This window comes from Drosophila tropicalis, unplaced genomic scaffold, assembly GCF_018151085.1.
Source record: "Drosophila tropicalis isolate 14030-0801.00 unplaced genomic scaffold, ASM1815108v1 contig_593, whole genome shotgun sequence".
In the NCBI taxonomy this organism is placed as follows: domain Eukaryota; kingdom Metazoa; phylum Arthropoda; class Insecta; order Diptera; family Drosophilidae; genus Drosophila; species Drosophila tropicalis.
Window position 1 is genome coordinate 6,424,935 of NW_027173070.1, and position 23,006 is coordinate 6,447,940.

The 23,006-nt window shown below is 40.2% G+C and overlaps 7 protein-coding genes across 11 annotated transcripts; 3 read left to right on the forward strand and 4 right to left on the reverse strand.

Annotated features, from left to right (window-relative positions):
- Window positions 1-1,038: 1,038 nt before the first annotated feature.
- Echs1 (Enoyl-CoA hydratase, short chain 1) lies at window positions 1,039-2,635 on the reverse strand. The gene is made up of 4 exons (XM_068290470.1): window positions 2,617-2,635; window positions 2,391-2,535; window positions 1,457-2,178; window positions 1,039-1,240 (listed from the first exon to the last, which is right to left on the reverse strand). The coding sequence occupies exons 2-4, from the start codon at window positions 2,488-2,490 to the stop codon at window positions 1,175-1,177; spliced, it is 888 nt and encodes a 295-aa protein (XP_068146571.1). The 5' UTR covers window positions 2,491-2,535; window positions 2,617-2,635; the 3' UTR covers window positions 1,039-1,174.
- Window positions 2,636-2,922: 287 nt separating this feature from the next.
- Window positions 2,923-4,038, reverse strand: LOC137577425 (uncharacterized). The gene is made up of 2 exons (XM_068290892.1): window positions 3,223-4,038; window positions 2,923-3,158 (listed from the first exon to the last, which is right to left on the reverse strand). Exons 1-2 carry the CDS (start codon window positions 3,965-3,967, stop codon window positions 2,992-2,994), a joined length of 912 nt encoding a protein of 303 aa, XP_068146993.1. The 5' UTR covers window positions 3,968-4,038; the 3' UTR covers window positions 2,923-2,991.
- A 1,095-nt stretch (window positions 4,039-5,133) lies between these two features.
- SmydA-6 (SET and MYND domain containing, arthropod-specific, member 6) lies at window positions 5,134-6,827 on the forward strand. Its single transcript, XM_068291649.1, has 4 exons — window positions 5,134-5,198; window positions 5,257-5,385; window positions 5,447-6,596; window positions 6,657-6,827. The coding sequence occupies exons 1-4, from the start codon at window positions 5,134-5,136 to the stop codon at window positions 6,825-6,827; spliced, it is 1,515 nt and encodes a 504-aa protein (XP_068147750.1).
- Window positions 6,828-7,166: 339 nt separating this feature from the next.
- On the forward strand, window positions 7,167-12,286 carry LOC137577506 (uncharacterized protein KIAA0930 homolog). 2 transcript variants are annotated; one of them, XM_068290992.1, is made up of 7 exons: window positions 7,169-7,687; window positions 8,049-8,215; window positions 8,280-8,702; window positions 8,767-9,220; window positions 10,347-11,669; window positions 11,812-11,961; window positions 12,024-12,272. In XM_068290992.1, exons 1-7 carry the CDS (start codon window positions 7,570-7,572, stop codon window positions 12,062-12,064), a joined length of 2,676 nt encoding a protein of 891 aa, XP_068147093.1. In that variant the 5' UTR covers window positions 7,169-7,569; the 3' UTR covers window positions 12,065-12,272. The 2 variants fall into 2 exon arrangements, with proteins under 2 accessions (XP_068147094.1, XP_068147093.1); XM_068290993.1 differs by lacking the exon at window positions 10,347-11,669 and having other exon boundaries at window positions 7,167-7,687; window positions 12,024-12,286.
- Window positions 12,287-12,437: 151 nt separating this feature from the next.
- fat-spondin (extracellular matrix protein f-spondin) lies at window positions 12,438-19,758 on the forward strand. Its single transcript, XM_068288961.1, has 6 exons — window positions 12,438-12,756; window positions 17,337-17,731; window positions 17,794-18,255; window positions 18,311-18,403; window positions 18,457-18,589; window positions 18,650-19,758. The coding sequence occupies exons 1-6, from the start codon at window positions 12,570-12,572 to the stop codon at window positions 19,663-19,665; spliced, it is 2,286 nt and encodes a 761-aa protein (XP_068145062.1). The 5' UTR covers window positions 12,438-12,569; the 3' UTR covers window positions 19,666-19,758.
- On the reverse strand, window positions 12,914-16,336 carry tef (teflon). The gene is made up of 4 exons (XM_068288962.1): window positions 15,820-16,336; window positions 14,753-15,762; window positions 14,612-14,695; window positions 12,914-14,537 (listed from the first exon to the last, which is right to left on the reverse strand). Exons 1-4 carry the CDS (start codon window positions 16,250-16,252, stop codon window positions 14,034-14,036), a joined length of 2,031 nt encoding a protein of 676 aa, XP_068145063.1. The 5' UTR covers window positions 16,253-16,336; the 3' UTR covers window positions 12,914-14,033.
- On the reverse strand, window positions 19,721-22,725 carry LOC137576082 (general transcription factor 3C polypeptide 3). Of its 4 annotated transcripts, none has more exons than XM_068288957.1 (2): window positions 22,612-22,725; window positions 19,721-22,558 (listed from the first exon to the last, which is right to left on the reverse strand). In XM_068288957.1, the coding sequence occupies exon 2, from the start codon at window positions 22,539-22,541 to the stop codon at window positions 19,812-19,814; it is 2,730 nt and encodes a 909-aa protein (XP_068145058.1). In that variant the 5' UTR covers window positions 22,542-22,558; window positions 22,612-22,725; the 3' UTR covers window positions 19,721-19,811. The 4 variants fall into 4 exon arrangements, with proteins under 4 accessions (XP_068145058.1, XP_068145061.1, XP_068145059.1 ...); XM_068288960.1 differs by having other exon boundaries at window positions 19,721-22,555; window positions 22,633-22,680; XM_068288958.1 differs by having other exon boundaries at window positions 22,633-22,679.
- Window positions 22,726-23,006: the final 281 nt, after the last annotated feature.

The following is a 23,006-nucleotide window of genomic DNA, read 5'->3' on the forward strand; positions in this document are numbered from 1 at the left end:
GGCCAGTGATGGCTATCGTTCTCCCACTTATTCAGCCAAAGAATATCCTTGTCTGGCTGCCCAACAAAAAGAATCTCGTGCCCAGCGCGAATGGGAAAAACGTAGGCAAAAGAAGCGCGCTAAACGAGAGTACTCCAGAAGGAAGAAACACTGTAGTGATTCCCATGGCAGCAACGATTGGTTTCTCACCTCTCGAGTAGCTGAGCCACGTATAAAAAAATGTCGCCGTAGTCTAGTATTTACACAACATTCCGATCATTTTCCCTCAGATCCAAATGATTGGCATATAGTTGAACCGACAAAGGAAAGCTTAAGTCAAACTCGTCGAAAACACAAAGATTTCCATGTGGTGCAACCATCCAATGTGGACATTGATGAGTATATAGACAGCCAGCGCAAGTGTGGTAGAAAACCGGGAATGATCTACATTAAGAGAGCAGAGGAAACTATCAGCGATGGTGATGAGGATGAGGATTCCATTGATGGTTGCAATTGTGCCGATCATCCAAAGGTCCCTCAAATCTATGACTATCCCACTGTTAGCTGTCCCAATGCCCAGGTTAAGCAACAAAAGAGCGAAGAGAAAAGGAAACCAACATATCGAAAACACGATCATAATCATTATGATTACAGAAGCTCGGATTGTGGTCAGTGCAAACGTTGTAGCAGTAAACCAAGTCGTATTCGCGGTGGCTATCAACAAGATCAACGGGATCAGCCTCATAGTTTTGCCATTAGTGTGACATCTTATCCCAAGACCAATACTAGCAAGCGGGCACATTACGTTAAACAGGTTAATGTCAAACCAACTACAAATTGGGCCCATGGCTTTTGTTTTTGATATACATTTTAAAGAAATCGGGAAGAAGACCCGCAAGGAAAGGTGGTACAAATTGAATGACGAATAAATACATAAATTTGTTTCATTTTGTCATTCAATTTGTAAAGCCATTCCTTGGTCTTAGATCTCCATCTTACAAACATGTAATTGATTGTTTTAATCTTTGCGGTAAATTTTAAGTCAAAATTTTTGCAAAATTTATAACATTTAGTTTGCTTTTTTATTTATTTAATAACATTGGGGTTGGGTTTACTTGTTTTTCACTTCGGTATAGATAAATGCATTCCTGGTTCATCAGTTGATGGTGATTTTCACAAAAAGTTGGAGTACTCTTTACTCATTGGTGAAATTGGCTGGTCGCTTCTCCACAAAGGCTTTCATGCCCTCCTTGCGATCGGCCTGCAAAATAAGAAAAATGACAGATGAATAGCTAGTACTCAACAGTTTTCTATGGATTAATGTTAAAGGATTTTTCTTAAAAGTACTTCTTAAATTCCTACTCAATAATTCTTAAGACTAAGAAAATCTACTAGAATTTTTGTATACTTGTAGTTAACTAAGAACAAAAAAAACTTTGTCCTAAAAAGTTATGGAATTGACTAGTCCCTTTCTTACCGTTGAGAAAGTGGCGTGGAAAGTACGACGTTCGAATTTGAGACCTTCTTGGAGAGTTGTCTCATAAGCGGTATTCACAGCCTCCTTGCACAATTGCACAATCAAATTGGAGTGAGTGCCAATTTTCTCGGCCAATTTCACAGCCTCAGCAACCAGTTGATCAGCTGGCACCACTTTGCTGGCCAAACCCAGTTTCTCGGCCTCCTGGGCATTGATCATGTTGCCAGTGAGGCACATTTCCATGGCCTTTGATTTGCCAACGACACGTGTCAAACGCTGAGTGCCACCAGCTCCGGGAATGGTGCCCAGGGCAATCTCTGGCTGACCAAATTTAGCCTTATCGCCAGCATAGAGGATATCACACATCATGGCCAATTCGCAGCCTCCACCAAGAGCATAACCATTGACAGCAGCAATGATGGGCTTCTGAGTGCGTGCCACCTCAGTCCAGTCGTTGAGGAAATTGCCCTGAATGCACTGGGAATAGGTATTGGGAGCCATCTCCTTGATATCAGCACCAGCGGCGAATGCCTTCTCGCTGCCAGTCAGAACAATGGCAGCAATATTCTTATCCTTGCCGAATTGCTTCAAGGCAGTGGACAATTCCTTCATCAATCCATTGCACAAAGCATTCAATGCCTTGGGGCGATTCAAAGTGATCACGGCCACATTTTGCTTCTCTCCTTGCACTTCGGTCTTGATGAATTCCCAGTTACTTGTAGCTAGTGAGAGTAAAAGAGATGGCATTCTATGAGGTGATTTTGATCTTGAAGGTTACGTAATAATCATAATTTATGGAAACATTTCAAACACACAAAGCCGGTTGCAGAAAAGGCATGTGAAAAAGATAAAGAAATCAAATGCAAATGCAAGTGCAATTGGACTTTGATCTTCGTTCTCTGGATGTGGGGGTGGGTTTGGGGTTTCTACTCACAGGCTGTACTACCGAAGCGGGTGGCAATTTGGGGCTGTCTGGCAGCCACTTGGAGCACCTGTTGAGCACGCTGGGCACAGATCTTAGCAAAATTAGCCATATTTCTCCTTAACAAAACTGAATTCCAACACACAAACACAAAGAACTGCAACAAAAAGAAATTATTTTCCTGTTATCTAATATTAAATTAAAGGCAAAACAAGTTTAATGACCAGCCGGTACGTACGCCTTGGAGCTCTGGAGCAACAATGTGTGTGTAAATAACGGGGGGCCGGATCGATAACATGCGTTATTGTTATCGTTGCGTTAAGCAACACTGAAGAGTAGGCGCCCTTTTTTGAAATTTAAACTTTCACAATTTTAATTTTATAATTGCAAAACTTCTTAACTTAACTCAGTTAAGATTAGATTTAATGAAGATTAAATTTATTATATAAATACATGGATATATTTATTTATATGGAAGGATATGGTAAGATCTTTCATTTAAAATCTGGTTTCATGTATTTTAACTTTAAGAAAAAACTAAAGCTTATTTATCTATATTTAACAAATTTATTGCACGGCCAAGTCGTTAAGTTTTGGTTTTTACATGTTTTTTTTACAATTTTTGCAAATTTCTTTCCTGGTTGTTACTTTCCACCAGCCATATATGGTCTTCGTGTTGTTTTGTATCCCGTCTCTTTATAATAAACACAAATGTGATTATGATTACTATTGTAAAAGCAATTAAAGCAATAATTGTAATGTTCATCCATGAGATGGGAGCTGCAAAATGTTAAGTTATAATTATTTTGAATAATTTCCAAACAGAATAAATTTCAGAACTCACCTTTACAATAGGGAAACTGCTGCATCCATTTGGGAGCTGAGCAAGTATTCTCATTAAACCCTCTAAGACTATGATCCGCTGGGCAATCAAAGTAAATTATGGTACCATTTGGAACTTTAAAGCCGACAGGTAAAACCGCTTCATTAGTTTTATTTTTCACAATGATTTGTGAGAGCTGTGGCACTAGACAGTAATCCGTTGGCTCTTCCACAGTCATAGTCTTGGATTGCCTTATGGTTGGCTTCTGCTCTTTAATGGCAGATGCTCTTGTGCTAGAAGAGACACCTGTACAAAGTGACTCCACTTCATCATCGCCATTTACACAATCTGATTTGCCATCACACAACTTGTCATAGGGCAAACATTGACCGGGATAGCAATAGAATTCGCCATTGTCACAATTGGCTTGTTCCATTTGTGCCCGGCAGAACCAACGTTGCTCATCGGAGCCATCCATGCAGTCTTTGTGGCCATCACAAACCGCAGTACTCGAAATGCAAGCGCCATAATTACACCGAAAACTATAGCCAGGACACCAGATTTTATCACACAACTGTGTTGTCTCATCGGAGGCATCCAGGCAATCGGCTCGTCCATCGCAAAGCTTGGACAAGTCAATGCAGTCCCCACTGAAGCAACGATGTCCTCCACGGGTGCTGCAACTCTGATTGTACGCCCAGGCAAAGGATCCCAGTGTGGTGAGTAAAATAAAATACTCTAATTGACGGAACGATTCCAAAATCATCTTGCTACTTGACTAGACAAACTGCAACTGGAAGAGCCCCATCAGAAAAACCAGTTTTTTGTTTCTCTACATACCTTGGGCTTTTTTCATAATCTGTGTTGTTTTATAATTACAACTTTTGCATAGCAAATAGGTTATAAATGGAAATCAATACTGCTTAGTGAATCGTTAGAGGAAAAACCACTATTGAGAAAATAAACGGAGATAAACATTGCTCATTGTGAACCTGTAAACTAAACAAGCTTTCATTAGAACTGTTTGAAAAGTTTCATCTCGAATCCAGTTTTTATATAGAGCTTATAGTCTAGAATCTACACTCTAGATCCAATTGTACGTACGTCATTTTATTGATGGTTAAATAAATAAATAAATTATTAAATAATTGAGGGTAGAGCTTTGTCGATCAATAATATTTTCAAGTAATTGATTGCTACTTTAAAAAAATGTATCAACAAATTCTTAAAAATTTATGGTAATTTCATTCGTTTTTCTCAGACTATTTCAATTAATTTTGAATTTGTAATTAATATCAAGAAGTTTATTTTGATTTACACACTTATTGACTGGGTTTTTAAAAAATATACAAAGAACATAACAATCTCAATAATAAATCAAGACATTTTGAACAAAGATAAAGAAAGTTACAGATTTGTAAAGTTTTGAGAATTTTTGACGAATTTTTGAAAATAATCTTTGATGATTTTACCAATTTTTCTCCGATTCAGCATTCAGAACACTTTCGAACCGCTTTTTAAATGCCACAACTCAATTTCTATTTATGTTTTTAAAATAAATTTTAAAATTTTATCCCCAAAAATCCATTAAGGGACTGTCCGTTGAAAATCCCTTAAGGTACTCTCCGTTAAAAGGCTTCAAGTGCTTCAAGTTTTTGTAGATTTCAGCAAGGGATTCTCGCTCTCTCCGAATAAAATTGCATCGGTTAATATAAATTAAAATTAGATTGGAACAATGCGGCCGCGACAAGGTTCAATGGCTGTTCGGTTGTTTCAGTTTGACCAAGAAAATGAATTAAAACAATGTATTTTAAATAGAAATAAATTGTTGCTCTTTAGTTTTGCACTCTCTTTAGTTTTTTAGATTTGCTTTCGATCGTTTTGCAGTTCAGTTCGTTAATTTTCAGCATAGGGATCGGAACAGGAAGAATAATGGCTGCAGTGACGGATGATTTTGCCAAGAAATGTCAAGTGAAGCACAATGACACGCTGGGCAGGTGATCTATTCAGTCAATTCACCAATCCTTTTGTGGTTTTGTAATGTGTGACTTCCAGATTTGTGGTTGCTGTGGACAATATTCGTGCCGGCGAAACATTGCTGGTGGAGGAACCCATTGTCATTTTGCCTCATTTAGGGGAAAGACGTTGCGCACGTTGCTTGAATCTAACAACAAATTTTTGCAGGTTTGGCCCATACATATTGCTGCTTAACAATGGGACTAATGGAGTGGGAATTTCTTTGCAGCAAGTGCCAACTACTGCCCCTTTGTGAAGAGTGCAAGGATCATGAGGAACGCGATTGTCAGCGTTTGGCTGATTTGCATTTAAGCGAGGAGCAAGTGCAGCAATTACAGGACAGTCAACGAACGGAGGTGCAGTCAATGGTCAAGTGTCTGCTGCTAAGGGAGCATGCGGAGACGCGTTCTCTTTACGAGGAAATGTATCAAATGGATGCCCAGTTGGATGCGCGACGAGGAAGCGAAGTGTGGAATAATTACCAGGCAAATGTTGCCAATCCTCTTGAGTCGAGTGGGATTCTAGGCAAACTTTGGCAAGGTTCCGATCTGGAGAAGGATGTGGAACTGGTGCAGCGTTTGTTGGCCATTTTCGATACCAATGCTTTTGAGATACGTGCCCCCGAGTCTGGTGGTTCCATGAGGGGTATATATAGAAGGGCCAGCCTGTTTCCCCACAGCTGCATGCCCAATCTAGTATCGGCCATTGATGATGCCAGCAATGGACGACAAATAAAGATCTATGCTAGTCGCTTCATAGCAGCTGGAGAAATTCTCTATAACTGCTATACAAATGTCTTACTTGGCACCCAGGAAAGACGTGAAATTCTGAAGCAAGGCAAATGTTTCAATTGCAATTGTCCCCGGTGCGTGGATCCCACAGAATTGGGCACACATATGAGCAGCTTTATGTGCAACAATTGCTCCTCGACTGGTGGTTATATAGTCCTCAATCCAGAGACAAATCAATGGCAATGTCTACTTAATCCGGAGCACACTCTAAAGCGTGAATTTGTTGCCAATATGCTGGAAAGGGCCAAAGAGGAGGTTTTCCATGCACGCGACAATATCTATAGAATGGAACTGCTTTTGGCCAAGTTAAGCCGATTGTTGCATGGCAACCATTATATCATGTTGGATCTAAAGCAGAATATTGCAGCTATATTACGTCAGATATTGCAGAATATGGCTCATCGACCCAATCGAAAGGTCTATGAACGCAAGATTCGTTTATGCCAGGAGATATTATTGGTACTTAAAGTGTTGGCACCAGGAATCAATCGTCTGAAGGCCATAGCTCTCTACGAACTGGCCAATACCCAAGCTGAGTTGGCCAGGAAACTGTACACAGAGCAGGAGCTAAGCTCAACTGATTTGTTGGTAATTTATTGGCAATTATTTTCGAGCAAAACATTTTCAAAGACATTTCTAAACTTTTAGGCTCAACTGCAGCAAACGGAGATTATGATGAGGGAATCCTTGCGAATGCTTCTATTCGAACCCTTGGCCACACCAGAGGGTCAACTATCACGCAGCATGATGAGGGAGCTAAAAGAATTGCAAAACGACATTAAAATGCTACAGGATAACGACAATGTTGGCGTTCTTTGAAAATTGTAAATTTATATATTTGAATTCGATAAATTTTGCGCACATTTTTTAAGACTACGCTTAACAGCACTGCCGTTATTACAAGTACTGCCAATAACATTTGTCAGCTGGCTAATAAGAATGTCTACTAAAACACAAACGCTAAACAAATTTCTTTAAATTCGTACAGTTTTATAATTGATTTGCCTTGCAGCCAAAAGGAAATAATTTAATTATTCTGAGATATATTTTAAAAGTAGCCACACTAGCTAACAGACCAACACTGTGTACGTGCGACAGCTGACTAACGAACGTTAGGCAACACTTAAATATAGATAAAAACTAAAGTAAATCATAGACCGTAAAGAAACAACAAAAGAACGCAAAACCAACCCCAACCTCAATTTACGGGGGTGAATAGAATATGAACAGCTATGGCGACGACTCCAAAATCAGTTGCGAATGTTCGTTCGTTGCCAACGGTTGGGAATCTCTCTCTAGACAATTCGTAAACTGAAAGGCAACTACATATTCAATAAAATAAACAAGAGACCAAAAAACAGCAACAAATGTTGGGATAGCATCGCAAGCTTAGGCTAAAGCTAATTTTCCATCACCTTCCCCTTCGCTACTGCCGCCGCCTGCACCCAGCTGCTGTTGGCTATGCATGGGAATAGCTTTTGCAAATTGTGAAATTTCAAAAGAATTCGTCATCGATCGGCGTGCAGGGGAGTCCCCAAGAGATTAACTGATCATCATCAACATGTCACTGGGCAGCGTAGCTGGAGCCCTGCTAAAGGGATCACAGACGGCATTGCAGCAACTGTTGGAGGATATAAATTTCCAGCGGACCAAAGAGATGCGACAATTGCTCAAGGATGGTGGGTATATTGCAGTGCATTGGATGTCCTTGTCGAGTTGCCTTCTTTTTCGTTTTGAGAAAATTTTCTGTCTACATTTGCACATTATCGATTTATTCACAAAAAAGCCAACCCCAAACCCAATTGTTAGGGAGTATGCGCTCCACTTATGGTACTAACCTTCCCTTCCTTCAGTCCTTCACCCCTATACGCCCATCTCATTATCCGGCAAATCACGATTTCTTTTTTTATGTAAGCGGCGGCACTTTCGCTTTTGTTTTGGTTGGCATGGGAATAGAAAAAACTGTGTGGGGATGGTTTCAAGAGGAGGTCGGACAGCTGTTCACCTGTTAGTAATTGAATTTCTGTGTTTTTTTTTCAGATGGCGGCTTTGTGGTACTACAGGGTACAACCTATTGGACAGATCTATTTGTCCGGCATTTCCTATTTCAAACAGAGCCGCAGCATAGCATCGATTCGGATGATTTGCTCTTCTTTGTGCGCAAGAAGCATGTGAAGAGCTCCTCGCGACATATGCCAAAATATGAGGTTAAATAAGGATCTCTCTTTAAAAAATGAAATTGAAACTAATTTTTGTTTGAAATTTTCACAGACTGAGGTGGAAGTATTCCGCAAAGATTCTCGGAAACTGCCCATTGGAGATCCCGATGTCGATTGGGAGGAGACTGTATATCTAAATATGGTTATACATCAATTCGATTACACTCTCACGCTGGCCATTTGTACGAGAACTTCACCCAAAGAACTGCAGGTGCTAAGGCGGCATTCACAGCGGGTCTATGCCAGTCCCTCGAGACGAAAAATGGACACAAAGGGCGAGGGTGAAGAAATTACGTATCCGCACATTTGTTTCATGGTCGATAACTTTGATGAGGTATTCAGTGACATTCTGGTGCGGGATGGCGAAATGGTGTGCGTGGAATTGGTAGCCAATGACAAAGATGGCTCCGTACAGGGTGTAATCTTTTTGGGTTCCATACGCTATGATGCTCTCAAGAAGGTCTACGATGCCAGAGTAAGTTCCCTAGATGATAAATGACAAAGAACTCCATTAAAATGCATATTTTTCTGATTATTAGCAATCTAGTCTCAGCTCAAAGGTGGCCCAGCGCATGTCCTTTGGCCTGTTTAGCAGTGGCGCCGGTGTACAAACACGCTGTGAATTTGTACGCATGAAGGGACCACAGGGCAAGGGCCATGCCGAAATGGCAGTGACTAAACCCAAGGGCTCTGGTGTCGAGACACCAACCAGTGAGCCAGGATTCTGTGCCACCGATATGTGGGACGAATGGGATGAAGAGAACGATGATTATTGCACCTATCGACATCAACGACGTCTAAGCGATCCCAGTGCCAACTTAAATAATTTCTCACGTTATGGCTGGCGCACGAAAAATGCCAATAATCCCCAGGATATGGTGGGCAGTGGCACAAGCAGTTCCAGTGCTGCAGCCAAGGCGCGTTCCGAGAACGAAGGACTCGACTCTTTGGCCAACGAGGTGTCCGAAATTGAGGCTGGTGACTTACGTGATGGTCAGTATCAATTTTTTGGTCTGCGTTTTAATTTGTTCTCTTCATTTTCATTGGAGCTCTTTCAACTATTTTATTTGCATGTCTAAATTAACTTATTTTCTTTAACTCTTTACTCTCCTTTTTCATCACACACTTTCTGTATGTTTATTGTCTGCATTTTGGTCTTTGCTTTGTAGAGTGCTTCTTAGTATTTTTATAATCTCCTAATTACTGCTTGCTCCATTTTTTGATTTTTGTGTTGTTTTCTCGTAAAGATGTTGTGGTTCCTTCAAATTTTCCTTTTTAAAACTACAGAAAAAAAAACAAAAACAAAAACATAAATCTAATTCTTATCTTTCCAAACCATAAGGACCTCAGAGTCCCACAGAGTTTGCCGAGAAAGCAGGACCTAACAAAAAAAAAAAAACAAATATCAACCAAAACAAACAACAAATATAATAAGAATAATTCTTTAGTTGAAACCATTTTTATTTTGCTTTTGTTTAAAGTAATTACAATTTTTCTAACTTGTATTTATATTACCAAAAGTGAGAAAAGAAAACATACAGAGAAGAACACGATCGATCACTAAGCGGAATTACAGTAAACTGCAGATCCTTCAACAACTATCAGTGTTGTAAAATACATATTTAAGGTCTAGACCTTAATTAATTTGACATAATTTGAGTTCAAAACAAAATATAAGCACTTTTTTAAGTTGTTTTTAAAATGCACTTTGTGCAAGAAAAAAGTAAAAAAGTAAAATTCATTATTAGATTTCCCATAGAAGATTCATAAATTTAAAATTCTCGATACTGGTGATCGGAAAATACATATTTGTATAGACTACTCTATCTACTCTGACTTTTCCCCTAACACTCTTCTTCAACCGTCTCCCTTTCTCCCAACCACAACAACAATTTATATATATACATATAACACCAAAAGTCAAACCTTTTAGCTGCCGTCCCTTCAGTTCTTCTTTTTGTTCATCATTTCACTTCATTTATGTTTCTGTTGGCATTTATGTTTAAGTTGCTCGGTTGTATATATTCGCATTATTATGTGTGTTTCATTGTAATGTGACATTTAAAAAAATGCATAATGGAAAAAATGGAAAACAAATCCGATCTATATCTTCTTGTAGATCAAAAACGTCCTGCTTTCTCGGCCTCTGAAGCGAAACTACACACAAACCCCAAGTGTGAAACGCTCAAACTTGACCTAGTCCAACATCAAGACAAGCCAGCAACAACAACAACAGATGCTCAAATCATTCCCACATCACCAGCAGCGGCAGCGGCACCTGCAAGTACACCGCCACCATTAAGTGCTGCAGTAGAGGTAACTGTGACCAACGGAAGCGTCACAAACGCAAACTCCACCTCCACTTCCACTGGCTGCAATTGCTTTGGAGGCAAAAAGTGTAAAAAACGCTGGGCAACAGCCACTGGCAATCTACAGACGCCCGAGATGTCGGAGGTCTATTGCCCCAGCTGTGAAGATCCGTCCAATGAGACACCAGCATGTCTCAGTAAAATGCCCGACAAGACGCGTCCCTCTCGATTGAAACCCAAGGCTAACATATTGAGTGTGGAAAGCGAATTGGTAGTGGGCACCAAAAGAGGAAGTCTACGTTTGCCAATGGATAGCAAACGTAAACAGCAATCAGGCGGAGGAGGAGGAGGAGCAAGCATTACCCGCAGCGCCTCTCTAAGTGCGGCAGATCGTCGCACCAGTTTGCCTGTAACTAATAAAAGAATATTGGCGCCAAGTAAAATACGTGCCCCTAAGACGGGCAAAGCTCAGGAAAAGGATAAGGAGAATGATAAAAAGTCTTCCAATCAGAAGACTAGCAATATTCTATCGAAGATATCACCCAAAAGGTTAAGAGGAGGAAAAGATAAAGACAAGGACAAGGACCAGAGCAAAACATTGCCAGTGAAATCGAAAAAGATTTTAGAACTAGAAGTGACTACTCCTTGTACTTCCGCTCCTACGGCCAATCCAGCAAAGACGCAGGAGTACGAAATAGCCGATGATGCCACATCCTTAAATGGCAGCGAAACGGAGGGCAATGCCAAAATGGCCATATTAAGTGAAAGTGATAGCAAGCTAATGATCAGTGTACGTGGACGTGAAGAGTTGCCCGTGGTGGAGTCAAAGTCACCATTTGAGAAATGCATTCGTATACCTATACAAGCAGATGAAGATCATCCACTGCAACCGGAAGTAATATCGCCGCCATCCTGCCAAAATAATGATGATGATGAATCTACAGCCGCTGATGTAATCAATGGCAATCAGGATCACGAACAGGATCAGAATAATGTTGGCCATAGTGCCACCTTGCCGCGCACATCGAAGCAATCGTTCTACAATAGAGCCATGCATCTAGTACCGAAACGTCGCACACCCGATGGCACCACCATCTACTATTGGTGCGATTTGCCCAAGAAAGCGCTAAAAGGTCATAAATACTCACTATCCCTTACCCACCCTTTACTTGTTAGTCTCTAACTATTAAACCTCCAGCATGCCTATATAAGCACAGAGAAATTACTTACAAGCCAAATTAATCTTTATTCTTACTATAATCTTTTACTTTTTAGAACTCGACGATGGAGCCTATAATCCGCTTTGGACTAGTCGCGGCTTTACACAATCATTTCATTTCTGGAAAGAGAATCGCCGACAGCAATCGACGCCGCTGAATGCATTTCTCACCTATGTGACGTTGCCCTGGTGGAGCATTGCCAAGGGTGAGTCTAATATTTAAATCAATTAATTAATAACTTTATGTGACTTTTTTCCTGTCTTACAGACTTGCTGGATCATCGAGAGGCGCCCATATTAACCTTTTAGTATTGATTTTGTGATTTAAGTTTCTCAACAACAAATTGTTTATCAGTTTTGTTTTTCCACTATGCTATGTTTTGTGATCATTTATCTCATTTATCCTTTATAGCTTTATAGCGATTTGGTCTCCAAAAACTACAAAATGAAGGAGAACTCTTATATATATATATATTTAGACATATATATACGTATGTAATTGTAATATTATTTGTAAATTGTATGGTGACATTTATACACTATTAGAAATATATATATATATATACATACATGTGTATAATACATAGAAAAGATCCACACAGTATTCGATTGCAATCCACAGTTATTATCTCGTAAAACCCAACTTGAGAGCATTACGCTTCAGTCTGTTTTTGTGCTTCGCCAGAAGCAGTCGAAATCAAGCTTGAGAAGACGAAATAATTGAAATCTTCTACTACTTTGTGTGTGTGTTTGCCCCTTCTGTGATAACGTTCAAGTAAAAACAAAGACGACGACCAGAACAACAACAAAGATCATGTTGATGCTGAAGAGGATGGGGCACTTGTTTGCTGTCGTCTGTCTGGCAATTATTATTAGTCCAACCTCGGCATGCCCGCGTGCTCCCCAAATGCCACATGGTCGACGTACACGAGGCGATAATGGATACAAATTAATTGTGGCCGATGGACCCAATGGCTATGTTCCCGGCAAGACCTACAACTGTAAGTGTGATATAAAAAAAAAAAAAACTCAAATCTGTGGCAAATGGCAGAAATGGATTTCACAATCAGTTGTCAAGGGTCACTACTTGACTTGACTTGCCAGGAAGAGAGCGAGAACTGACCAAAACATAATTATAAGCGATAAGCCAAATCCAAATTGATTACGATTTGGAGCATTTATTTACATATATATAGAAAGAAGTATTGAATTTTATTTTCATTTCAATCTTGCCAAAGTTTATAGTTTTCTATAGATTTAATTTGAAGGAGATATATATATAAAGTAATGGGAAGGACAGAAAATTATAACTTAATGTTTCACAAGGTTTTAGTTAAATTGATTTAGATTTTAAATTCTCTTTAAATTATTGTGTTTGTTTTTTTTTTTTTTTTTCATTAGTCCTTTTCTTTAAAGTAATTAATGTTTGTCGGTCTTAACAACTTTAATGAATTCTTTTCGACATTTTCTTTGGGATACTATGACTCAAAACTTAACTTGTGGTAAATAAATTTACCAACAATTCAAAACATGTTTTTTTTTTTCAAAACAAACTTACTTAAACTTTATATATATTGCTCCTAAGCAATATAACGATTTATATCTTATTTGGTTAAGCTCCAAATAAGCTTTCTTCAGCCTTTTTTTTAAATTTAATTTTAGCTCAATTGAAAAAATTTAATTCTAGTTAGTTGTGGCTTTCTCTTTTTTTAGTAGAAACAACTCGAAATTGATTCTAAATTGATAATATCAAAAAATATAACAAATTATATATCGTTGTTAGACTTTCGAATCAATTTAGGAAAAAAATCAGTATATCAAAAGAATTATTAAGCTTCACTTCCACTTGCAATTTTTGCAAATTAAAGGGAGTGAATTTAAATATAAAGGAAAAGTTCTTAATACTAACAAAGTGTAAAGGTAGAAAAAGTAATATTATGTTGCAATGTCAGTTATCGAATGATTTATGACCAATTCGAATATAATATCAAAAAGTGTGTGAGAATGACATAATAATATGTATATACTTTTACATACAGTAATTTACTCCAGTTCGATTCCATATACGGAGCAATGTTTTACAAAAAATTGAATGAAAATGTCTTTATATGTAAAAACTAATTAAATCGTCTAGCTTTTACCAGAACTTATAGAACTAAAACTAGAATAACTTGAAAACAATATAAAGAGAGAGAGAGGGAGAACTTAACAAACGAAATTTAGTTTTTACGCTGATTATTGGAATGACTTTGAAATAATTTCCAAAAAAAAAAAAAACTTAATTATCCTTTCTGGCAACAGTTTTCATTTGTTTGGACCCTGAAACTCTTTTAACTATTCGATGCTTGTGCAAATGATTCATATATTCGGCCTCAAAATAGAGTGTTTCTTCACAATACTCACAATAGAATAAGAAATTATTCAGTTTTGAGAGAAAATTAAATAGTTGAAAATAATACTCTATATTGGATGATAGTTTAACCTTTTGGAAATAAACCAATTCAATTTGTTTACCATGCCAAATGTTTATAAGATTCAGCAGACGTTTCAATTCCAAAATGTTTAAATTAATGTGTAGTTTACGATTCAGTTCCTCCTTGAGTAAGCCTAATTCATGATTTAGACTTCGTGACATATCCGAACTAACAATAAATTTCCTACGATTCCAAATGATTGCGTAATTGCGAAAGATTTGTGTGAATTTTGTTGCTTTTTCACGCATTGTATCGTATGCATCCTGGCAAAGTTTATCCACATAGGTGGGATATTTTACAACAGGTAACTAGTGAAACGAAAAGGAGAAGAATATTCGAGATCAAATAGGAAAATCGTATTAAAAATAATTATATGACTTACCCCAATCAAATTCAATAGAATAAGATCATCCCTAATGACATTTGGTTTAGATGGCAACTCTTGATCAATTTGTGGCTTCATTTCCTGGTCGATGGATGAGAAAGTTATTCTAATATTTACTTTAAGATATGCACAACTTACCAACTGACTTGGAGATTCACTTTCCTTGGGCATAGCCAACTGAAGGAGGCTATCGGCACCATCAAGTGGTGTAGACTTTAAATCAGTTTGCAGAAATTCTATTACACTGTCTGATAAGCTAAAGTTCAAAGGGCAACGACTAGGTTCATCTTTAAGATTGCATTTTGGGAGCTGTTGCTGAGAGTTATCCTCTAATGATTCACCTCTGGGCGTGTTTGGCATTGGTTTTGGGTCAGTTTCTTTTTTAGCCTTCTTTGGCATTGGATTTAATTCATCTTCCCAATTAGCTGATCTTCTTTGGGGTGGCTTCTCAAAACTTCTTTCCTGCTCCAAATTGAGTTTTGGCAAAATTTCAACTTTACTTATTTCTACAAATTTGCCATTTAGCTTTTTCTTAGAATCTGATTCCAGATTGTTGGGCATTGAAGAAACATTATATATCCAAGGTTTTTGAAAAGATTCAGTAGATTGAACAGGATCCAATGACGGTTTTGAAGTAGCTGATGAAATCTTTGACAAAAGTTTTTGGTTTTCTTTCGATTCTTGAATTGCCGGTAATTTCGGATTTTCTATGAGAGGTTTTTTTGTATCCAAAGGGCTTTTCCCTTTAATATTATCATCTGCCAAGTGCTCTATGGAACAAAGATTATTTAAAGGAGTACGCACTGGTTTGGCAGCCATTTCTTCGACTTGCAGAGATCGTATTATGCGCATCCTGACGCTGCTCATTTGTTTCATCTCCCGTCTGCGAGTCATTCGGGTGATGCTGTAACTCTTCAAGTCACAAATACTCAAGGAACTCTTCTCTGTCTTGCTGCGACTCTGGCGGAATCCCTTTGTATCTTTTTGGGACTCCATTTCGGTAATCTGGCAATAGGTGGATTCTGTTAGGATTTTTGTTTTCTTTTCAGTTTCCTTGTTTGAAAAGGGCTCTGGATGGTTATCTGCTTTATTGTTATCATCATTAAACAACAACGACTCCACCTCAGCTTTTAAATCTTTGACATTATCTAGAAACAGAGCACATTATATGTGTCAGCAAAAAGTTAGTAATTATAAGGACTTACCAGAGTTATCCAATGAATCATTCAAATCTATATCATTGGCCGCCAGGGCTTCCATTATGTTTGCATTAGACTGACAGGCATACAATTCAGATGTCGCATTGTCCTTAATAATCTCTTCATCTCTTTCCCTTTCCGGCAAACCGGAATCGCCGCTGCTACTGCTATCCGAGACGGATTGCTCATTATCCTGTTCATTATCCTGGTGTCCAAGTAGCTCCTCCACACTGTAAACATTTTGCTCCACAACAAAACTCAAAATATCACTATGATTTGCTTGCAAATGCCTGGAGAATTCCGGCAATCTGGTGAAAATATCGCTGCAGAAGCGACAAAACAAAGCCATAATGTTATCTTTTGGTGAAATAACAACATCTCCGCACTTTTCTAAATTCGCATTACTGCCATCGGGCAGTAAATTTAAAAACGAAGACATTTATTTAATATTTTTTAAACAAATATGAAAAATTTGGAAAAAACAAAAAATCACGCGCGTTCACCTAGTGGTGTTGGAAAGCGATCGAACTATTCGGTTCAGTGTTGATTAAACTGATACTAGCGGGAAAGGGCTACATCAAATTTATCTGGGTAAATGTTTACTATTACTACTCGAGATTTCAGTGTTGAAAAGTGGAAAAATCGGGTAAAGCTAGATTTCAGTGTTGTCAAACGCTACTTTTTATTTGGCGCGCTGTTTGACTGCCCTGGTAGCCAAATATTTTAATCTAAACTCAAAAGTCGAGGAATATTCTGCTGCTCTGTCAGCCGAATATGGTATTCTAAACTATATTTGTTCTATAAAATCAAGAAATATTGTAAACTCAACAATATTTTCGTTTGTTGAAAATAGTACGAACAAAAGATTCAAAAAGCCCGCGTAATCGGGCAATGTTACCAATGTTTACTATTACTACTCGGGCCCAAAACGCCCTTAAACTACATAATTTTGGTATCAAACGAAAGAGAAAAATTGCACGAGCACAACCTCGGGTGCGCCTTGTCGATTTATTTCGTAGTTTTTGAGTAATTAACAAAATAAAATTAATATTTTTAGCGGGACTATAGCTAAAAGTAGCTTTTTCCGGCTAAAAAAAGCTGTCAGATTTTGAGACAGTGTTGCCAGATGCCAAATTTCGAATACTCGATTACGCGGGCTTTTTGAATCTTTTGTTCGTACTATTTTCAACAAACGAAAATATTGTTGAGTTTACAATATTTCTTGATTTTATAGAACAAATATAGTTTAGAATACCATATTCGGCTGACAGAGCAGCAGAATATTCCTCGACTTTTGAGTTTAGATTAAAATATTTGGCTACCAGGGCAGTCAAACAGCGCGCCAAATAAAAAGTAGCGTTTGACAACACTGAAATCTAGCTTTACCCGATTTTTCCACTTTTCAACACTGAAATCTCGAGTAGTAATAGTAAACATTTACCGTAAACATTTACCTTTATCTGGCTTGAAAAGGCAGAATAACGATTTTCTGTTACATTTGAATCTTTGTTTATTTTTTGCAGTACTTCTTCTGGGACACCGCACTCACGATAAAATTCAACATTTTACCCACTTTACAATTTCTGCAGAAGCCCACACTGGTGCCCGTCGTCCTCAAGCGGCGAATCCCCGTCGTGTGGGTCGTTTTCAATTGTTCAGCGATTCGCTGACCAAATTCAACGATCGCTGTGTGAATACCGTTTCGGAAGCCGATGATTTGCCCAAAACTGAAGTGCAGGTGATGTGGGTGGCTCCAGAAGCGGGCTCTGGTTGCGTTTCTCTTTCTGCAATGGTGTATGAAGGACCACGTGCATGGTACTCTGATGATGGCAACCTATCGGCCGTAATTTGTGAACGAAAACCGGATGCCACTACCATTCAAAAGGAATGTTGTGCCTGCGATGAGGCCAAGTATAGCGTAAGAAGTGGTCTCCATTTCTTTAAGAATTCATGATGTTTATCTCCATTTGTTTTTTTTAGTTTACCTTCGAAGGTATTTGGTCGAATGAAACTCATCCCAAAGATTATCCGTTTGCCATTTGGTTGACTCACTTTTCCGATATTATTGGAGCATCACATGAATCGAATTTCTCCTTCTGGGGCGAGAATCATCTAGCCACCGCCGGCTTTAGATCCCTAGCCGAGTGGGGATCGCCATCTGCCCTGGAATCAGAATTGCGTGCCAATGGTCCCAAATTGCGTACATTGATCAAGGCTGCTGGTCTTTGGTATCCCGATGTTAATCAGAACACGTCATCCAAATTTCGTGTGGATCGCAAGCATCCAAAAGTATCGCTAGTATCGATGTTTGGTCCTTCACCCGATTGGGTGGTGGGCATAAGTGGTGTAGATCTTTGCACCACAGATTGCAGTTGGGTTGAATCATTAGATTTTAATCTTTATCCCTGGGATGCCGGCACCGACAGTGGCATCACTTATATGGTAGGTGGTAAACTTTACATTGATTCGCAATACTAATTTCTTCTTTGCGTTTTAGTCACCCAATTCTGAGACACAGCCACCTGAGAGAATGTATCGCATTACCACCATGTATCCAGAGGACCCTCGTGCTCCCTTCTACAATCCCAAGGTAAATAAATGCTACATACATCTTAGGACTAACATTAAAGAAATCTTTTGCAGAGCCGCGAGATGACTCCATTGGCCAAGTTGTATGTGCGTCGCGAGAAGATTGTCTCAAGAAATTGCGATGATGAATTCCTTCAGGCTCTGCAAGTGGAAGTCTCTGACGATGCCGAGGAACAGGATACACGTGGTAAATGAGAATACATTTAGAATCAATCGAATCTTATCTCTTATTGTCCCGTGTTTTCAGTTGAATGCCGCGTCAGTGAATTTTCGTCCTGGAGTCCTTGCTCAGTAACCTGTGGCAAGGGAATTCGTATGCGCAATCGTCACTATATTGTGCCCCAGAAAGCTGCCGATGCCAAATGCAGCCGCCAATTGGTATCAAAGGAGATGTGTGTGTCCCCAGTGGCCGAATGCCCTGAATCATCATCATCATCTCTCCGTGATGAAGATGAGGGAGAAAATCTGGCCAATTCGCAGTCGCTCGTTAATGACAATGGCGAGGGAGCCGGCTTATGCAAGACCTCACCGTGGAGCGTATGGTCCGAATGCTCGGCTAGCTGTGGCATTGGCATCACCATGCGTACACGGACATTTGTCAATCATTTGGGACGCAAACGTTGTCCGCACATAACCGTTGTGGAGAAGAACAAGTGCATGCGGCCCGATTGTACCTATGAGCAGGTTGAATTGCCCGATCCCGATTGCCCCACGACCCAGTGGAGCGACTGGAGTCCTTGTACATCGACCTGCGGACGCGGTGTGACCATACGGACACGTCTGGTCATTCTCGAGAATGGCGAAGCCAAGGACAAATGCTTGTCTCGCATGGAACTGCATCAGCAGAAGGAATGTATCAATCCTGTCGATTGTCACATCAACTCAGAAATGGCCAAAGATATTTGTATCCAACATCCGGATAGTGGTCCTTGTCGGGGTAATTATCAGCGTTATGCCTACAACCCGCAAACGCAATCCTGCCAATCCTTTAGCTATGGCGGTTGCCGTGGCAATCGCAATAATTTCCTTACCGAATCGGAATGCTTGCAAACCTGCAGCTCGGTGAGATCGTTGAAGGCGGCTGAGGAAGTTCCCCAGGGTTGTGTCATGTCCGATTGGTCTAATTGGTCAGCCTGCAGCGTCAGCTGTGGTGTCGGCTATTCCGAGGGTTATCGTCAAGTTATCAGTGAGCCCCAACACGGTGGACAATCCTGTCCCAAGCGTCTAAGCAAGCGTCGCCGCTGCACTATGCCCAGTTGCTAATTGCAATAAAAATTTGCTGCCTATTCTCCAATTTGTAATCAGATAAATGTACAGATTTTACATAAATACATCAAAAATTATATTGGAAATTTATCTCCAGTCATTCAGTTATTTGATTCTTAAGCTAAAATAAAGGTTATTCTTGCTTAGACAACACAATAACGCATCAGACACTGACGAGCCTTGCGATTATTGCCATTGGCTCGATAGATCAGATGCAAATTAAAGGCCACCTCGTGCTGCAGTCCAAGTATGTTTGGATGCTTCTCAAGCAAAGGATGTTTCACTGCCAAAGCCTTTTCATAATATTCCACAGCCAAATGAAGTATATTCGCCTGATGATAGATGCGACCAATGTTATACAAAATTTCCTGTTGGGCAGCACAATCCTCCACTTTGGTGGACGAAGCATCCGAAGAGGAGCGAAGTTCCCGATAACGTTGGGCAAAGGCCACAGCCTGAGCCACTGCAGCAGTTTTGCGTAAAACCTTTTTCTGCAGGGCCAATTGATTAAAGACCACTGCTATGGACAGTGCCACCAATGGATGAGGATTATCGCGGAGCAGGGGCACATAGACATTCAATGCGTATTTGTAGGAACTACAATTGAGATGATAATGACCCAAAAAGAGGCGCATTTGCGATGTGCCATGTGGATGACGATGTAGTAGTCGCCTTATATAGCGAAAGTAACGAACTTCATCTCCCTGTTGGACCAGCAGAGACAATAAATTCCATAGATTTACTTCCGTGGGCTGTTTGGCTATCAATTCCCTTAAATAGGAGAAGCCAATGGGACAATCATGATTAAAATAGCATGCCAATATCATTATCCTTTCAATCTCATGATGATACGGAGTGAATCTCTTGGTGGTGACCATGGCAAAGCAAATCCTTTCGATGGCACTCTGCTTGTCATGTCGAAATGCCGTGCTCACCAGCTCCAGAAAGAGATCATATTCATCTTTGATGGTCAGATCATGGGATGGTGTGGCTGCGGCGTCTGTTTCCTTTCGACTCGTCTCTGCCAACTGATCTTGTTGCTCACCAGCGGCTAAACTTCGCATTTGTAGAATGGCTTTCAGACTTTCCGTATTATAGGCACTTCCTCCATTGGCTGCTGCCAACATCTCTTCGCGATTCTTTAGCTTTATGGAATGGCGGCCAAGAAGAACATAGCCAACATCAAGAAACTCTTCTATGCGTCCAATTTGCTGAAGCATCACACAACGTTCGTAAAGGAGACGAGCATGTAGAGGCTGTCCCTCACTTTCCGCCTCCGCCGATTGTTCCAGAGCCTGTACCGCTTCCTCATTCCTACCCTGCTGTTTAAGTAGAGCGGAGAGTGTGAATTTGGCCTCATAGCAAAAGGGGGCCAACTCCACCACACGGGCATAGCATTGGATGGCCTCATTGGTGCGATTCAATTGACGCAGACAATCCGCTTGCCTTAACCACACAAAGGCGGGGCACTCGAAGGTCTCACCATCGGTTATGGGTCGCATTAGAGCAATGGCTTCGGCATATTTGTGTTCCTGCATCAGGGCCTCTGTCACATCCATATACAATTCCACACGCTCCACCGTCAGGGTGATGTGCTCCTGCAGATTCTGGATGAGATACCCAAACAAATGATGGGCGCCCATGTGAACGAGACTCACACAGAGCTTGGATCTTAATTCGGGGACATAGTCATCGGGTATATCACAAAAGTAAATTAAATCCGGACTCTCATCCGGCTGCGTCTCTAGTTGTAGTTGGGTGCGCTCCCTGAGGCAATGCAAAACTTTAACATATTGCTTATTAAGGATCAGAAGCTCCATATAGATATTTAAGTCCTCCAGTTGGAAGCGGGAACCACACACTTCGTAGGCCCCATTCATGGCCTGCAAAGCAATGGAATATTTTTCCAGAACGTGAAAGAAACGTGCCACATTTTTGGCTGTGTTTAGGCAGGTTATCCACTCATCCACGGGCATTAAGGGAATCATTTTTAGGTACGTAAACATAGCAGCATTTGTCTCGCCCATCTTTTCCAGCAATTGTGCCTTACGCATACGCAACAAGTACTCCTTGGGCAGCACTTTGATGGCCTTGGTGAAGATCAATCTAGCCCTGGCCATGTTGCCTTGCTGTACCAGTAGATCTGATATCCGTATCCACATGTCACGATCCTGAGGATTCAAATGGGCGGCGAGAGTAGAGAAATGGAGAAATTTGACCTCATCTCGATTTTCATAGATCTCGGCCAGGGTGTAGAATGGTTCGCTAGCCAATGGATTTTGACGAATGATTTCCATGCAAATCCTTTCCGCTGTCTCATAGCGCCCATAGACAAAGCTGAGATTCGCCTCACCCATCAAACCCAAAAGAGCTGGACTTAATTGGCTGCGTCGTCCCACAGTTTTAGCACCGCCGCCACTACTGGCGCCTCCTCCACTACCAGCACCACCACCACTAGCACTGCGACCAACACTAGTGCCGGCTTTGGAATCCTCAACCGATTGTCGTTGATGTTGTTTCCGTTTTTTGGCCAATGCCTTAACTTCTGCCTGATAGCTGGTCGAGGCAATTGGTGTCTCCTCTTCAGTTTCACCCTCAACATCATCATCATCGTCCCCAGGTTCGAATTTAGTGCAAAAGTCGGGAAACTCTAGGCACTGTACGCCCTGGACATAGCGTTTGATGAGTGCTCCCTCTTCCTCCTCCTCATCGTCGTCGTCATCGGCAACTGTATCAATAATGTCGACTACACGTAGAGGTTCTGTCTCCTGGAACTGGGCCAATTCACCTTCGGGCACATTGCTGCAATCAATTTCCTCAATTTCCACTTCGTTCGAATTGTTCGAGTCCTCACCTGCCGGTTCTTGGTCCATTATTGTTCGATTTGCTGCTGTAAGTATAGCAATAAAAAACGTAAACAAGAGAATAATTTTATATATTTACCATTTAAGCTTTGTAATTTACATTAAATTGCTTCCATGCCGCATTTATTTGTTTACTTTTTGTTAAGGGTGGGAAATTATCAATGGGAATCGCATGATTACCAAAACATCGGATGTCATTCCATCCCTAATAAAATACCCAGCAAACATTGACAAGAAGTTTCTATTGAGTGTTCCTTATGGTTATTGCTAAATATTTCGGCCTATATGGGCTAAGTGCGACTAATTCAGTTTTCAAGCACTTTCCCGGTCCTTTACCAAGGCGATAATGCTAATCTTAGGAAGATTTATTGTTTTTCCATTTTATTTCGTACCTATGAATGCCATGTCATCTGGTGTGAGAAAACAACATTTATTTCTCGTTAATCAAATGTCAAACTACCCCACGATACCCTC

Excerpts from the sequence above, each read along its gene's own strand:
- tef (XM_068288962.1), bottom strand. The coding sequence starts at position 16,252 with ATGTCTTCGTTTTTAAATTTACTGCCCGATGGCAGTAATGCGAATTTA. Across the intron at positions 14,696-14,752 it reads GTGAATCTCCAAGTCAGTTG|GAAATGAAGCCACAAATTGA; the intron begins GTAAGTTGTGCA and ends TCCATCGACCAG. Across the intron at positions 14,538-14,611 it reads TTCTATTGAATTTGATTGGG|TTACCTGTTGTAAAATATCC; the intron begins GTAAGTCATATA and ends TCGTTTCACTAG.
- LOC137577425 (XM_068290892.1), bottom strand. The coding sequence starts at position 3,967 with ATGATTTTGGAATCGTTCCGTCAATTAGAGTATTTTATTTTACTCACC. Across the intron at positions 3,159-3,222 it reads GCAGTTTCCCTATTGTAAAG|CTCCCATCTCATGGATGAAC; the intron begins GTGAGTTCTGAA and ends AACATTTTGCAG.
- LOC137576082 (XM_068288957.1), bottom strand. The coding sequence starts at position 22,541 with ATGGACCAAGAACCGGCAGGTGAGGACTCGAACAATTCGAACGAAGTG.
- fat-spondin (XM_068288961.1), top strand. The coding sequence starts at position 12,570 with ATGTTGATGCTGAAGAGGATGGGGCACTTGTTTGCTGTCGTCTGTCTG. Across the intron at positions 12,757-17,336 it reads TCCCGGCAAGACCTACAACT|TACTTCTTCTGGGACACCGC; the intron begins GTAAGTGTGATA and ends TATTTTTTGCAG. Across the intron at positions 17,732-17,793 it reads GCGATGAGGCCAAGTATAGC|TTTACCTTCGAAGGTATTTG; the intron begins GTAAGAAGTGGT and ends TGTTTTTTTTAG.
- LOC137577506 (XM_068290992.1), top strand. The coding sequence starts at position 7,570 with ATGTCACTGGGCAGCGTAGCTGGAGCCCTGCTAAAGGGATCACAGACG. Across the intron at positions 9,221-10,346 it reads GGCTGGTGACTTACGTGATG|ATCAAAAACGTCCTGCTTTC; the intron begins GTCAGTATCAAT and ends ATCTTCTTGTAG. Across the intron at positions 11,670-11,811 it reads GCCCAAGAAAGCGCTAAAAG|AACTCGACGATGGAGCCTAT; the intron begins GTCATAAATACT and ends TTTACTTTTTAG.
- SmydA-6 (XM_068291649.1), top strand. The coding sequence starts at position 5,134 with ATGGCTGCAGTGACGGATGATTTTGCCAAGAAATGTCAAGTGAAGCAC. Across the intron at positions 5,199-5,256 it reads CACAATGACACGCTGGGCAG|ATTTGTGGTTGCTGTGGACA; the intron begins GTGATCTATTCA and ends TGTGACTTCCAG. Across the intron at positions 6,597-6,656 it reads TAAGCTCAACTGATTTGTTG|GCTCAACTGCAGCAAACGGA; the intron begins GTAATTTATTGG and ends CTAAACTTTTAG.
- Echs1 (XM_068290470.1), bottom strand. The coding sequence starts at position 2,490 with ATGGCTAATTTTGCTAAGATCTGTGCCCAGCGTGCTCAACAGGTGCTC. Across the intron at positions 2,179-2,390 it reads CCGCTTCGGTAGTACAGCCT|CTACAAGTAACTGGGAATTC; the intron begins GTGAGTAGAAAC and ends TACTCTCACTAG. Across the intron at positions 1,241-1,456 it reads TCCACGCCACTTTCTCAACG|GCCGATCGCAAGGAGGGCAT; the intron begins GTAAGAAAGGGA and ends CTTATTTTGCAG.